Source organism: Anoplopoma fimbria, chromosome 1, assembly GCF_027596085.1.
Source record: "Anoplopoma fimbria isolate UVic2021 breed Golden Eagle Sablefish chromosome 1, Afim_UVic_2022, whole genome shotgun sequence".
NCBI classification, from domain to species: Eukaryota; Metazoa; Chordata; class Actinopteri; order Perciformes; family Anoplopomatidae; genus Anoplopoma; species Anoplopoma fimbria.
The window spans coordinates 2,079,051-2,093,275 of record NC_072449.1 but is presented as its reverse complement, the minus strand read 5'-3'; the positions used below and the strand labels follow the sequence as shown (position 1 = coordinate 2,093,275).

Sequence of the window (14,225 nt, the reverse complement as noted above, 5' to 3'; positions counted from 1 at the left end):
AATTAATTATATATATTTGTATAATTTCTTTAAAAAAAGATGATAATTTATTCTTATGTTTATACATCTCTAATATTTATTATTATTTTCAACTTTCAATACTTTGGTATGAGCATTTTTTTTTACTGTAAATATTTCATTATATTTATTTGAGAAAATTCCGCGTTCACATAAAAACTGTGTAAATATGGCACCACGATAAGAGACATTAAGTATAAAAGGGCAATCAAAACTAATCATATATATTTTTACAATTTCTTATGAAACAATGCTTATTTATTTTTAATTTTTTTACTTTTTCTTTATAAATTTTCAATTTTGCATTATTATTATTTTCAACTTTGAATACCCTGGTATGAGCAGTTTTCTACGTACATACTGTTAATGTTTTCTTCAACAAACATTTTTATAATTTTTGAAATTCATGAAAAGGTAAATCAAAACATCTTACGGTCTTTGTATAGTTCATTTATTTTTTTAGGAAACTTTATCATTCATATAAGAAACAACATTTTGAACATTTTCATAAAGAACTGCATCAATGTGGCACCACGAAGAGAAACATTAAGAATAATTAGGCAATGAAAAATAATTATATATATTTGTATTATTTCTTTGCAGATTTATTCTTATTATGTTTATACATATCAAATTTTTTATTATTATTTTCAACTTTGAATACTTTGGTATGAGCATTTTTTTTACTGTAAATGTTTTCTTTAATAAAGAGAAAAGAAGAAAAAAACAATAACTATCAACAGATATTTTAATTGTCAAATGTAAATGTTTTCTTTAACAAATGTATTGTACCTGTGAAAACTTATTGTGACAATGTTTTGAATTCTTTACAGTTATAATTTAACTGTTCCGGGATATCTTGTATTAATTAAACATCATATTGGTTTAGATAAACTTAAACCCTAAAGATAAAATAGCAATAGCCTACATTTCAAGAACATATATTATTGAACATTTATACACAAAAATTCCAACCAACCCTTTTTTGTATTAATGGAGGAGAACCAACGTCTCCAAAGGGTTTAAAGAGATCACGTACGGTGAGTTTAAAGCATAAGTGAATAGAAATGAGTCTTATAATACCTAATGGTTGTGTTTCTCCTGATATAGTAATATGTATCTTTATAGTCATTTCAGACACCTTGCACTGATCGCACAACACAAACTGTCACTTTTATATTATTTAAAAAAAATCTAAACTTATCCTTAGTTTCACTTAGTTTCTGAGAATGAATTTGTTTTTATGAACTCAAAAGATCAACAAACTATTGGTCCTTATGACTGGTTTGTGTTAACTTAAAATCAACAGTTTGATGGCAACATGGACTGAAATCTAATACGATCTTTATTATTGAAATTTGTGCTTATATTTTACATTTCCCCCCAAAGCAATGTGCTGAATTATGCAAAATTGGGAACAGGTGAGAAAGCATAAACGTTGTAATCATCTTTAGAGATTATGCACCAATCAACAAGCCAAATTCCTTTCATGTGCAAACATACTTGGCCATAAACCATATCTCATTACTGCAGCACACATTGCCATTTTCAGCTATATACTCCACAATGATCACACAGAATCCACAGAGCTGCAGTAACTGTCTTTGGTCACCAGATGTCAATATCTAAAGTGTGTATGAATGGAAGAGTCCCACACTGTGACCTCTATTTATTCAGTGTTAACAGGAGGTTTTAACCCTTTTCACTGCTCTTTTTCATTAATATATAAAAAAGAAAATATATATAAAAGTTTTAGATACCGCTGTATTCATTCCCTTGGCTTTTGGCAACATTTTCCTCATGGAAGTCTTGGATAGATGTGACACTTCAGTTGACATAAGTCCGAAGTTGATATAGTCTTTAATGCAGCCACGTAATCAGGTCACATCTGAAAACACACACTAATGGACTGCATGTATTAAATAGCAGTTATGAGTCTTTAGTCAATTATTACACTTTTTCTTTAATGGAGTTTTCAGGACTTTATTATAGCTTATACAGAAAAAAACACACGGCACCTCACACAGCAAAACCACATTGTTTTATTTCAACACGAGCGTCCTAGCGTTTAATACAGCCATGTTTATTTATTTTCAAATTACAGATATACTTTTGCTTCAAATCCAGCAGGGTCATAAACAAAGTAAAAAGGAAAACAAACACAAATATAAATCAAACACAACAGCAGGGCTTTCTCAAATGAACTCAGAGCCATCTAGTGAAGAAAAACATACTTGAGAGCATTCTTGTCTTTAACAAGAATGATAATTGTCATTGAGGAAAACATTAACATTAACGTACATAGAAAACTGCTAATACCAGAATATTTATAAAGGAGATGTATAAACAAAAAGTAATACAAATTAGAAATAAGTTATCATCCGTTCTTAAGAAATTGTACAAATATACATAGTTCATTTTGATTGCCTTTTTATTCCGAATATATCTTCTTGTGGTGACTGTAATGTAATATTGACACAGTTCTAGCTGAAAATTATTAAAAAATATGTCTTTATAACAACTTATAAAATTATAAAAAAATACTATACAACTCCAGTGGATAAACTACACATAGTCATAAAACAAAATTTAAAACACATAATTAATAACAAAGACTAAGTTAAATGAGTCACAATGGGGAGGAAAAAAAACACAATATTCCAAATTTAGACATTAATGCAGTTATTAACCTTAAAAAAGAACCCAGTGAGGCCTCCCATCAGGGGGAGGAGCCTCACAGAGGTCACACGGAAGTGACCTCCAGCCGGTCTGTGACGTCACAGGTCCATTCATAGTGGAGAGGAGCGTCCGGGCTGCTGGAGGGTTTCTACTGGTTTTAATGGTCTCTGCGTCGGAGAAAAGCGTGCTGGTGACTCGTGACACTTCAGAGGAGTGACCTGGGTCTGCATCATGTCGGGGGAGGCCAGTTCTTCGGTAGGTTTTATCCCAAAATGGGGTTTTATTCCAGCACGCATGAAGCACCTTCAGAGCCTCGCTGTGCATGGCAAGCGCTACTTCCGCATAGCTCTAGATTTGGAGCGCGCTGATTGGTCAATCCGGGTGTCTGTTTCCGAGCTCGGCTTCCCATTGGACGATTGTAATGTGATGAAGCGGCTGTCAAACGTTGAAAGTTAGGAGCTAGAAAAAGCTAAATAAACAGTAGTTGTAGCGTTTTGAGGCGGTAGTTGACCTGCTAGGTTTATAAAGTATGATGTATACTGTGTGAATCTTTTGTTAGTATTGTGTAAGAAGAAAACGTTATGTTTATATCCAATCATTACTTCATGACCTACTGAAGGGGGCGGGGCCATGGCTACCCACGTGACTGCACTCTGCACTCTGTCTATTTCATTAAACTGGAATTTGGCAATAAAAACAGCAGAAACTTCCCTTATTTCAGATGTTTTTACTGCCAAACTCCACCTGAGATGTAGTGGAGCAGAAGCATAAAGTGTCAGTACTTATGTAAAGTACATATACCTCATTATTATTATTATTATTATTATTATTATTATTATTATTATTATTATTATTAATTATTACTTTAGAACAATACTTTAGTAAATGTACTTAGTTACATTTCCTCTTTACTTTAAATATTATATATACAAAATATATTTTAATGCAGATTTCAGACAAACATAAGAAAGAGAACAGGTTGATTAAAATCCTTTTTTTGAAACAATAACGTTGTGTATAAAGTTACATAGTGACCAAGGCCTAAAATATATATATATACATATATATAATTGTATAAGTAGTCACATATATATTATGCATACAAAATACATATAATTGACAGAATTAAATTGTGAAATAATCTCATAAAATTATTTAAATTCCACTTTTTTTATTAAATGTACTATTAGTCTACTATAATGTAATGTACTATTAGATAAATGTATTATTAATTGTAATAATGTTTATTGTAAAAGGGTTTATTAATCTCCATAGTGGCCAATGCCTAAACAAATATATGTATATATATATATATATATATATATATATATATATGTAATTGAAAGTAACATATAAAAAAACATATATAAAAGAAAGAAGTAAATTGTGAAATTATTACTATTAAAACAACTCATATTTATTAAATGTACATAATGTAATGTACTATTAGATAAATGTATTATTAATTGTAATAATGTTATTTTAAAAGGGTTTGATTTGAGTTTATATTTCATCTAAGCATGACGCCTTTATTATTATTTATTCAGATTGGAATTTTCCCTGCGTGACACTTCTATATCTCAACAAACCACATTTATTTTAGGATAGTTTGCTCACAGCTGAATATTTTCTCTGTTACACGTTGTGGTTTTTGTTAAAGTTTCTGTGAATCAAACACTTTGTGACCACACCTTTATAACGGACTCCATGTATCGGCACACTTATCTTTAAGAACCAGAGGGGTCTTTGGGGTGGAGGTCCTGAATGAGGAGGAGGAGGAGGAGGAGGAGGAGGAGGAGGAGGAGGAGGAGGTCCGGTAAAAAGACCAGTGTTCAGTATCTTGAGTCTTTATGACCTCAGCTCTCGATCAGCGGACACAATAGCCTCCAGCTCAGTCAGACACTGATGATGATGATGATGGAGGGACCTTACAAGTACACGAGGGTGAGAGCAGCAGAGGAAATGGATCATGAGATGATTAAAGGACGTCAGGACGAATGTTTTTAAATCAGGAAATGAGTTTAAACTTTTTTTTGGTGCTGATTTTCTGTGTTTTGTGTTCTGACAGGACGGGAACGGAAAGGTGAGCCGGGTCATCAGGGTCGGGACACGCAAGAGCCAGGTACAGCACCACATCTATTAAATTATTATAAAGTTATTATGCTTTATTTATTATTCTGGAGTTTGTGGCGTTTGCATTATTGTTGCTTAAGTTTTTTGTCTTTTGATTTAAGGTTTTAAATGTAAATATGTGCTTCACAAGTGTGTCAGTTAAATGTTGATTTCCTCTGAACTCAACATAAATGTCATCCAAGCTTGTTTCTATCAAAGTTTTAAGTTCTTCCAAAGTTGACCAAACTGAAAACCAACACTGCATTTCTTGGTTACTTTTTTAAGATTTTAATTTACTTTTAAGTCCTACAACTAAAAAAGTTTTCCATTATCTTATCACTTCATATTTCCTCTTCATAGGACTATTTAATGGTGTTTTATTTTATTTTTATCGTCTTAAATTTTGCTTCTTTTACTGTTTTTCTTCTATATTTTTGCACTTTTTCATTTGTTTCTAATTCAAGAATGTGTTCTTTTATTAGCATTCTATCTGTTTTTTATGAGACCACTTCTGATATTTGCATCTGTTATATGTAGTTATCATCTTTTCTTAAACTTCACCTATTATAAATGAGCTTATTTCCACTATTCACATCTTACTTACTTATAATTCTCATTTTGTAAATCTGTTAATCTGAAAAGCACCTTTTGCTAAATCCTGAAAAGTGCTTTATAGTAATATATAATTATGAATGATCTGCTGCTGTATCTAGATGCAGGTTTAGACTCTACAGCAGTGAAACATGTCTGCAGCTCTTCTAGCAGAGATAACACAACGTCGTTTTCAGATAACTCCTCCTCCAGTCTGTCAAACTGATTTAACGTCTCTGGCTTCTGCGTTTGTCTGTTGGACGTTTTTTTAAACTGTCAGTTCGATCCGTCTGAAGTTCTCTTCTTCTGTCTCAGCTGGCTCGAATTCAGACGGACAGCGTGGCGGAGAAGCTGAAGGAGCTCAACCCCGACATCACCCTGGAAATAGGTCAGCAGCATTTCATCACTCAGTTTTCTAATTAGATTCCTGCAAATTAGGGTTGAATTAAATGATTATTATAACATTTAAAAGGTCATTTATACACTCTATATATTCATTTATATTGGGATTAATTATTAAGTAAATGTCTGCACAGGTAGAACACTGATTGTGGCACAAACAGTCACCATGACAACCACACAGGTGTTTTTTTGTTTTTCATTAGGGATGCAACGATCAGAGTTTTTCAGTTCCATTATCGATACCGAGGCTTTGGGTGTCATCCGATACCGAGTACCCTGTTTAATCAATAAGCTGTATGTCTCACTGTGTGGGAGTTATGAGATCATTCTTTTATGTGTAAGGCTTTCCAAACTTTGTAAAACAAAACATAACAAATAAATATATAGATATAAATGCACTGAATTATTGAAATAATAAGTCATACACAAGCAACTTGCTTAAAAAAAATCTATTAAATTAACAGGAATTACAACCTTTTTAATGCACAAACAAATTGGTCAGAATTTACACAGGAATTTAAATTCCACTATATAATGTTTATCGTATTTAAATATACAATTGAATAGAATCCGATCCAGCTATTTGAGTCACATTGGCCCGATGCATCTTTCATTTTTTTACCAGATACTTGTTGAAGGCCCTGCAGAGATGTTTTCATTTATTCTGCAGGATTACACTTTAGCTGCGTTCTTAATCTCATATTTTAACTTTTAGTACAAACTGCAGCTTCCCTCACAAATACTGTAGCATGCCATTAAAAACAAACTACCTCCTCATAACATAGCAGCTTCATCTTTGACCCTCTTGCTCATATATCTGCTATGCAAAGAATTGTGAGTCAGAATCACAAACTGTATATAATAATAAGTGGACGTAGTCATCGTGATGTCACCCATTAGTGTGTGGACGGATGTTTTGAAACCTCAAATTCCACGATTGCACCGTCACCATCTTGTTATGATAAATCATGCTGTAGTGAAGAAGACTTGAAACTAGAGATTGAGACCATAAACTCATGTTTACAATGTTTACTGAGGGAATAAATCAAGAGAGAAGTAGAGTCATTTTCTCATAGACTTCTATACAACCAGAGGAGTCGCCCCCTGGTGGTCACTAGAGAGAATGCAGCTTTAAGGTATTTTCCAGAACTAGTTGTTGAAGCCTGGTCAGAACAACCAGAAAAACATGTTGGCTTTCATAATGCAAAAAGTACCAGGATGTAGTACAACATCCTTACTACATCCTGGTACTTTTTGCATACTTGATGTCACATACTAAGTCTTTGGACAAACTAACTTTCAAACTAGATAATCTGGTATTATTATGGGCGTGTACAAACTGTCCTTGATTGACATCTGCACCTGTTTGGGTGGAACAGGTTACACCTTTATCATTATTGGTTCTTAACAGTTGGTGTTCCCTCATTATTCTACTAGACATCCGCCCACCTTAAACTTGAGCAGAGGTCTTATTAGACAGAAAATGTCACGCTTAAAAAAAAAATATCTGGTAGGAGGTTGGTTTCAAAAAGCTAAAAGTCTGATTCAGCAGAAAAAAACAATGTTAATGTTAAAATATAGCTTTAAACCTTCACTCCCACTGTCGTATCCTGCTGTAAACCTGTGTTTTTAATATTAAAGCTGGTTAATTGTTTAATTGAATGTTTGTTTCTTCTCTCTTTCAGTTGCAATGTCAACAATCGGAGACAAAATCCTCGACACAGCGTTATCAAAGGTGAGGAATATCATGATTATTACCAATCAAAATACTTCTTTATAAAACAGGCGTCTTCGTCAATTCAGACAAATTTAACAATTAGACAATTTATAGTGCATTGCAGACTCTTTATACACTCTTAATGCGCTCAAAACCCTTCAGATTAGTAAAGTATTAGTGTTTAATTTAGGATTTAATGCTTGATGACATAGAATACATTTAAATGGAAGATAAAATGTGAATCTGCTACTTGGAAATGTCTTATTTTCAATGTTAAAGATAAATGTAAAGTATAAAATCACAAGAAGTATGATTGAAATTCATTCATTGTTTTGTTTTTTCTTTTGGACGCAGATTGGAGAGAAGAGTTTGTTCACCAAAGAGCTGGAGAACGCTCTGGAGAGGAACGAGTGAGTGACACCACACGGGACTCACTCCAGTAATAAAGTGTAGAATACAGACACTCAGGACAAAAGTGTCCCCATTTAAACCCATTAAAATCACAACGTTTGATCCTACGCCCATTTAGCTATTAAATCATGCTTTCTTTTACTTCAGGCTTTCAATCTGGAGTCCTGGCTTCTAAGTTGTAGTTTATTTTTTACTATTTTCCACCAGATTAAGACATGTTCTCATGTTTGCCCTTATGGGACAAATACTTAATTCTGTCCTCCAGGTTTCCTGCACAAAAATAAAAAGCATCAAAGTCAATATTATTCATAATAATTGGTCGTGAAAAATCCCCTTCATGCTAACATATGGCTAGCATGAAGCTAGCGTTACAGTGGCCACCTGTGGTGTTCAGAGGATGAGGCATTGAGGGACTTCACTCACTGTTGTTAATTAGATATTCAAATGTATTCTTTTCATTTTATGTAGTCAGAGCATTGATTTAAAATGATGAACAAACATTTTAACTAAGGAACTAATTAGCAGGAATTAATTGACACCCTGGAGCCAATCAGAATCAAGTATTCACCCTCGTCGTACAAAAGTGGAAAAAATATGAATATATCATCTTATTGCAGTTTTTTAAGGCAGATATTTTAAGTGAGGCAAAAGAGTTAAAGCGTTTTTATGGCCCATTCCAGTCCTCAACATACATATAAAGATCCACTTTATGCTTCACATGACATCAATGCAGACGGAAACCCTTTGATTTCCTCTGCAGCCTCAGAAGTAGCAGGTGGCTCAGTTCTGTTGACCCATACATACACATACAACATACACATCACTGAATGGTTGTATTATAAACATTAAGCATTAAACATGAATGAAGTATGATCTGAATACGTTGTCCGTCTGCCTCCCACAGGGTCGACCTGGTCGTCCACTCTCTCAAAGACCTTCCCACCACGCTGCCTTCAGGGTTCACCATCGGAGCCGTGCTGAAGTACGTTCACTCTCACAAGTAGTGTGTCTCTATAAACTCACACTTAATCATGTAATAGTGTCTTTTTATGATTGTATGTTCCTATTTGTGTCAAATCAGATATTACTTAAAGTCCGTTCTGCAGGTTATTAAATATTTAAGATTAGATAGAACTTTATTAATCCAGAAGGAATTTCTTGTGCCAGAGTTTCACTAAAGATTACAACAAGAAGAATAAGAAATAAACATATATGAACAATAGAATAACAATTAATAAGTGTAAAGTAAATAATACTGCCACTAATGCAAAATAGAATAGAAAAGCAATAAAAGTAAGATAAATAAATAAATCTTATAATAAATCTACTTTAATAGAAAAAATGTCAATACAACAACAAAGATTAAAAATACAAAGTGTATTAGAAGTGATACAACAGTGCCTAATTAATCTCAAATAAAAAAGAAATATTGAGAGGGATATTGTCAGTGATATTAAAAAAGTACTAGAAAAGTTATATTGATTAAGTATTAGAGAGTTTAATCAAGATATCAACAGAAGAATAAGAAAAAAAGTAAAAATATAAACATATATAAACAATGTAGTATTAAGTGTATAATAAATAACAATGACACCAGTGCCACACATAGTATAGTAAAACAAATATATAAATATAAATTCAACTAAAATAGATAAAGTGAAGTACAACAACATCAGAATAAAAATATAATGGTTGTGGATCTTATTTGTCCAGTTTAAATATTATTTTTCTTCCTGTCTGCTCTCAGGAGAGAAAACCCCCATGATGCAGTTGTTCTTCACCCCAAACATGTGGGGAAAACTCTGGATACTCTGCCAGAAAACAGGTACAGACCAAACTAATCATGTTCATGTTTTCCACTCATAATAAAAAGTATTGATAACTTGACTTCATCCCTTTTCTGTTTATTTTTTGTAGTGTGATTGGAACGAGCTCACTGCGACGCGCCGCTCAGCTGAAGAAGAGATTCCCTCATCTGGTGTTCAAAGACATCGTATCCTTTCTGGAAATATTAGTGATGGCAATTATTATTTTTTATTTACTTGTATTTACTTATTTATTTATTTATTTTTATTAATTATTATTATTTGAAAGTCTTTTCAGGTTTTTTTGTAAATAAAAGCTCCTTGTGTTTTTTCAAACAAACAAAAATAAAGAAATATAATTATAAAATTTGGCAAAAAACAGAAATGTACAAACATGACATCCACAAATTCTAATTGACTAAAATGAAGAACATCTCTGATCCAAGTTTCCCTGATAACTTCTTAATGATTTGCCTCACTGACTGATCAATATCCTGTCGACACCTGCAAAAGATGCAAAAATAAATTATTTAGATTTCACTGCACAGCTAAATATACGGTTGTGAGCGATCCTGGATGTATATTTGTCATCGTAGTGTTTTTCCTAAGCTGCCGTCTCTAGCGAGGGAACCTGAACACTCGTCTGAAGAAGCTGGACGAGAAGGAGGACTTTGCCGCCATCATCCTGGCTGCCGCCGGCCTCAAGAGGATGGGCTGGGACAACCGGATCAGCCAGGTAAACATCACCTAAAAATCACCTGACGCTCATGAAATCTGTCAAGTCTGACGTCTAACAGTCAGCTTGTTGTTTCCACCTCTAGATCCTCTGGCCTGAAGACTGTATGTACGCTGTTGGACAGGTAAGAATGGAAAGATATGACTAAGAGGAGGCTAAACGATAGCTAATAATGTAAAATACTACATTTATATATCTATATATTAATATGTGTGTTTTGTCAGGGGGCTCTGGCGGTGGAGGTTCGAGCCAGAGACACCGACATCCTGGAGATGGTGTCGGTCCTCCACGACCCGGACACCGTGCTGCGCTGCATCACCGAGAGAGCTTTCCTCAGACACCTGGTACACACACACGCGCACACACACACACACACACACACACACACACACACACACACACACACACACACACACACACACACACACACACATCACACACTCTTTGACTTATTGTGTGAACGTTGAAATCCTCGTGTAATCATCTGATCCGTCTTTTGCAGGAGGGCGGCTGCAGCGTTCCGGTGGCCGTACACACCGAAGTGAAGAACTCCCAGGTAGTTATGACAATTATCACACAAATGTTTAAAAATAATTAAATAATGTAAACCCACCAGTTCTGTAAAGAGAAGTCAAAGCTTCATGTCTTAAAGGTGTAGTAAATTAGTAAATTATGCTCCATTTAGAGTCAAATAGACCATACAGCAGGGGATGCTTTAGGGCGGGGCTTACTGTGATTGACAGGTCTTTTGAATGTTGTTTGTTTGTGTTGCAGCTCTACCTGACGGGGGCGGTCTTCAGTCTGGACGGATCAGACAGTCTGAAGGAAACCATGCAGACGAGCGTCGCTGCTAACGACAAGGTAGCAGATGAATAAACAGTGTCGGTCACATTTATGACCATTGCCAAGATTTATAAAACTAAAATAAGAGACTGGATGGAACATGTGTGTTTTTTTATTTATTATTTTTTTGTTTAATTTAATTTAATATAATGTATTTTATATTTTATTTTATTGCAATACAAAGTACATTAGATTAATAAAAAAATAAATAATAATACATCTTATTTATAGAGTACTTTTCAGAGTACTCAAAGACGCTTTACAGACATTTAAAATCAGCATTAAAAGCTACACACTAAAAACTTAAAACACACAGCATTAGTCAGACATTAAAAGCAGTTTTGAAGAGGTGAGTTTTGATTTGTGAATTGAACAGTGAAAGATCATTGCAGTCTTGGATGTGTTTGGGGAGAGAGTTCCAACAAGAGAGTTAACAACAAGAGCAGTCAATACAGGCCAGTAAACAACATTTTGACAATGGAAGGTTTCTGATCCTAATTATTCACACATGTATTTTGTAATTTATATATAAATTACTTTCTCTATAAAAGTATTTTTCAATGCACACAAAAATAGTCCTCATCTTACGTAAACATATATTTCTTATTTCAAATAAATGTCATTGAAATCTACAAATACTTGTATTTAAAAGGATTTAAGACTTTCATTGTTATTATATTTATATACAAACTGCTTGTCACGTATGAACTTTTTTGAGACTCTGGATAATGCGCTCAATCCACAAATGTTTTTTCCGACAGTAGCCAATCAGATGTCTCCTCCATTTTCAACCAATCACGTCAGAGTAATTTATATATAAATCCCAACATTTATTTACAAAATACAAATTCATACAAAAGCCCATTGTGGACTTGATCCCCTTAAAAAACAGTTTATTGTGGTTTAATAGTCCGTTGAAGTAGTTCCACAGGGAACCGTCACAGAGCCCCTACAGTTCACATTCACCACCATTCATTCATTTGTGTGTTTATTTTATACTGATGATGTGTGTGTCTTTGTGTACAAACAGAGCTCGAACGCGGTGGACGAGCGGGTCCAGCGAGTCGGCGTCACTGCCGACAAGATCTCGGGCGAGGCCCAGGACAGCGCCGAGCGGCTCGGGGTCGACCTGGCCAACCTTCTGCTGAGCAAAGGAGCCAAAGAGATCCTGACGGTGGCCCGGCAGCTCAACGACGCCAGATAATCACCAACCAGGTCCTCGAGGCCCGGCGGTCCGAGCCCCGTGTCCAGTAAAGCCTTTTTTTTTTTTTTTTTTTTTATGTTACACATTTCGACGTTGAGAAGAAGAATGGCGATAGATAAACAGATTTTAAACACTACGTGGACCAAAGTTGTGCTCGTGGTCCGCTGCCTTTATCAGTCTGTAGCTCTGGTGGACTTGGTTCGCCTTAGTACCTCATGGAACCGTCTCCATGTGGAGAACACTTCACCTGGATTATCAGAGAGAAACACAACATGGCCTTCAGACATTATCCTCCAGTAAAGTCTGTCTGTTTGTTGAATTGTCACAAATTCCTGTTTTTTCATGTCCCTCGGCACAACTTTAAACTCAGATTTTAAACGTTGCACTGGGCCGTTGTGTTGCAACACTTTGTCTCTTTCATGCAATGTCACCACAGATTAGTTTCCAGCACCGAGTCATGGATTTTTAATGCCACAATAATTAACTGTTTAAAAGAGAACGTACTCATCAGCTTTCATGAACCAGCTTTAGGTTGAATCGTGTTCGAGATGTAAAGAAGCCAAACAAATGTTATTTAACTGAAAAACGTTGCATTAACAGCTGTAAATTTAAAACCTTATCTCATAATTCTGACTTCTGTATCTCATAATTATAACATAGTTTTCTTGTAATTATGAGATTCAGTATTATGACTACTGTAATGTTGATATTTGATTTTGTATCATAATTACAACATGCATATCTACTATTTATGGCATCTTTATCTCGTTATTATGAGATGTGTATCTAGTTCTTACGGTATATATCTAGAATCTTATTATTATTTAGTAGTTTCTTTAATTCTTTTGAGATATGGATGTCCTAATTATGAGATGCTCAATCATAATTAAGAGATACATAAGTCATAATAATGAGAATAAATACTTTGGCGGACGTCGTTATAGTTCATCCGCAGCTATTGAAACGTTTGTTTTTATAAAAATTAACAAAGAAATTAATGAAATACATTTTTGCTGTAATGTTGACATTCAAGATGCTTAACTCCACATTTTCAAACTTGAATTCCATCTTTTGTCTTAGTTTCTATCAAAGTGCCATCTCATGAATGTTATTTCTGCCTTACATACAACAATGCCTGTTTTTCTTCTTCATTCATTCTGTACCACCATATTGTATTATTTTTATTTTATAGGTCTTTATTGTACATTATACTTAATTTAAAACCTCCTGAGGCAACGTGAGGCAGCATTCGCCATATTTGTTTTTCAGCTTTAATTTCTGTCTGAATTAACGTAGAATGTTCCTGATTCTTTATCAAAGTACTCATCAATCAAAGACAAAATATTAATTCATGATGTCTTTGTTTTGCCTTTGATATGAACGTCATGTCAAATTAAAACCACTGTCAAGAAACAAATGTTAATAAAGCTACGTGTGTTATACTCATTTTTTGTCCCATGTGTTATAAATCATTTATCAGCGCATGTTGCTCATACATCTTTAAACATAAATTCTTATCTACACACTAGCAACTAGAAAAGTCTACAGGCATCAAGAACGTTTATTGAATTCATCTGTCTGTGGTCTGAACCAAACTGCAAAGCATCCAATAGTTGTTGAGACATTTCAGTCAAAACTTCAAATGTCAACCTGTTGGAGGTTCTAGAGAAAAAATGGGGATCACCAAAGTTATCAGGATCCGTCATC

At 34.2% G+C, this 14,225-nt stretch overlaps 1 protein-coding gene across 2 annotated transcripts; it reads left to right on the top strand.

Annotated features, from left to right (window-relative positions):
- Window positions 1-2,754: 2,754 nt before the first annotated feature.
- On the top strand, window positions 2,755-13,964 carry LOC129093184 (porphobilinogen deaminase-like). Of its 2 annotated transcripts, none has more exons than XM_054601227.1 (14): window positions 2,755-2,952; window positions 4,766-4,819; window positions 5,716-5,788; window positions 7,488-7,537; window positions 7,874-7,929; window positions 8,835-8,912; window positions 9,678-9,755; window positions 9,848-9,923; window positions 10,358-10,471; window positions 10,557-10,595; window positions 10,696-10,815; window positions 10,974-11,027; window positions 11,246-11,332; window positions 12,345-13,964. In XM_054601227.1, the coding sequence occupies exons 1-14, from the start codon at window positions 2,929-2,931 to the stop codon at window positions 12,516-12,518; spliced, it is 1,077 nt and encodes a 358-aa protein (XP_054457202.1). In that variant the 5' UTR covers window positions 2,755-2,928; the 3' UTR covers window positions 12,519-13,964. The 2 variants fall into 2 exon arrangements, with proteins under 2 accessions (XP_054457202.1, XP_054457120.1); XM_054601145.1 differs by lacking the exon at window positions 2,755-2,952 and adding an exon at window positions 4,559-4,641.
- Window positions 13,965-14,225: the final 261 nt, after the last annotated feature.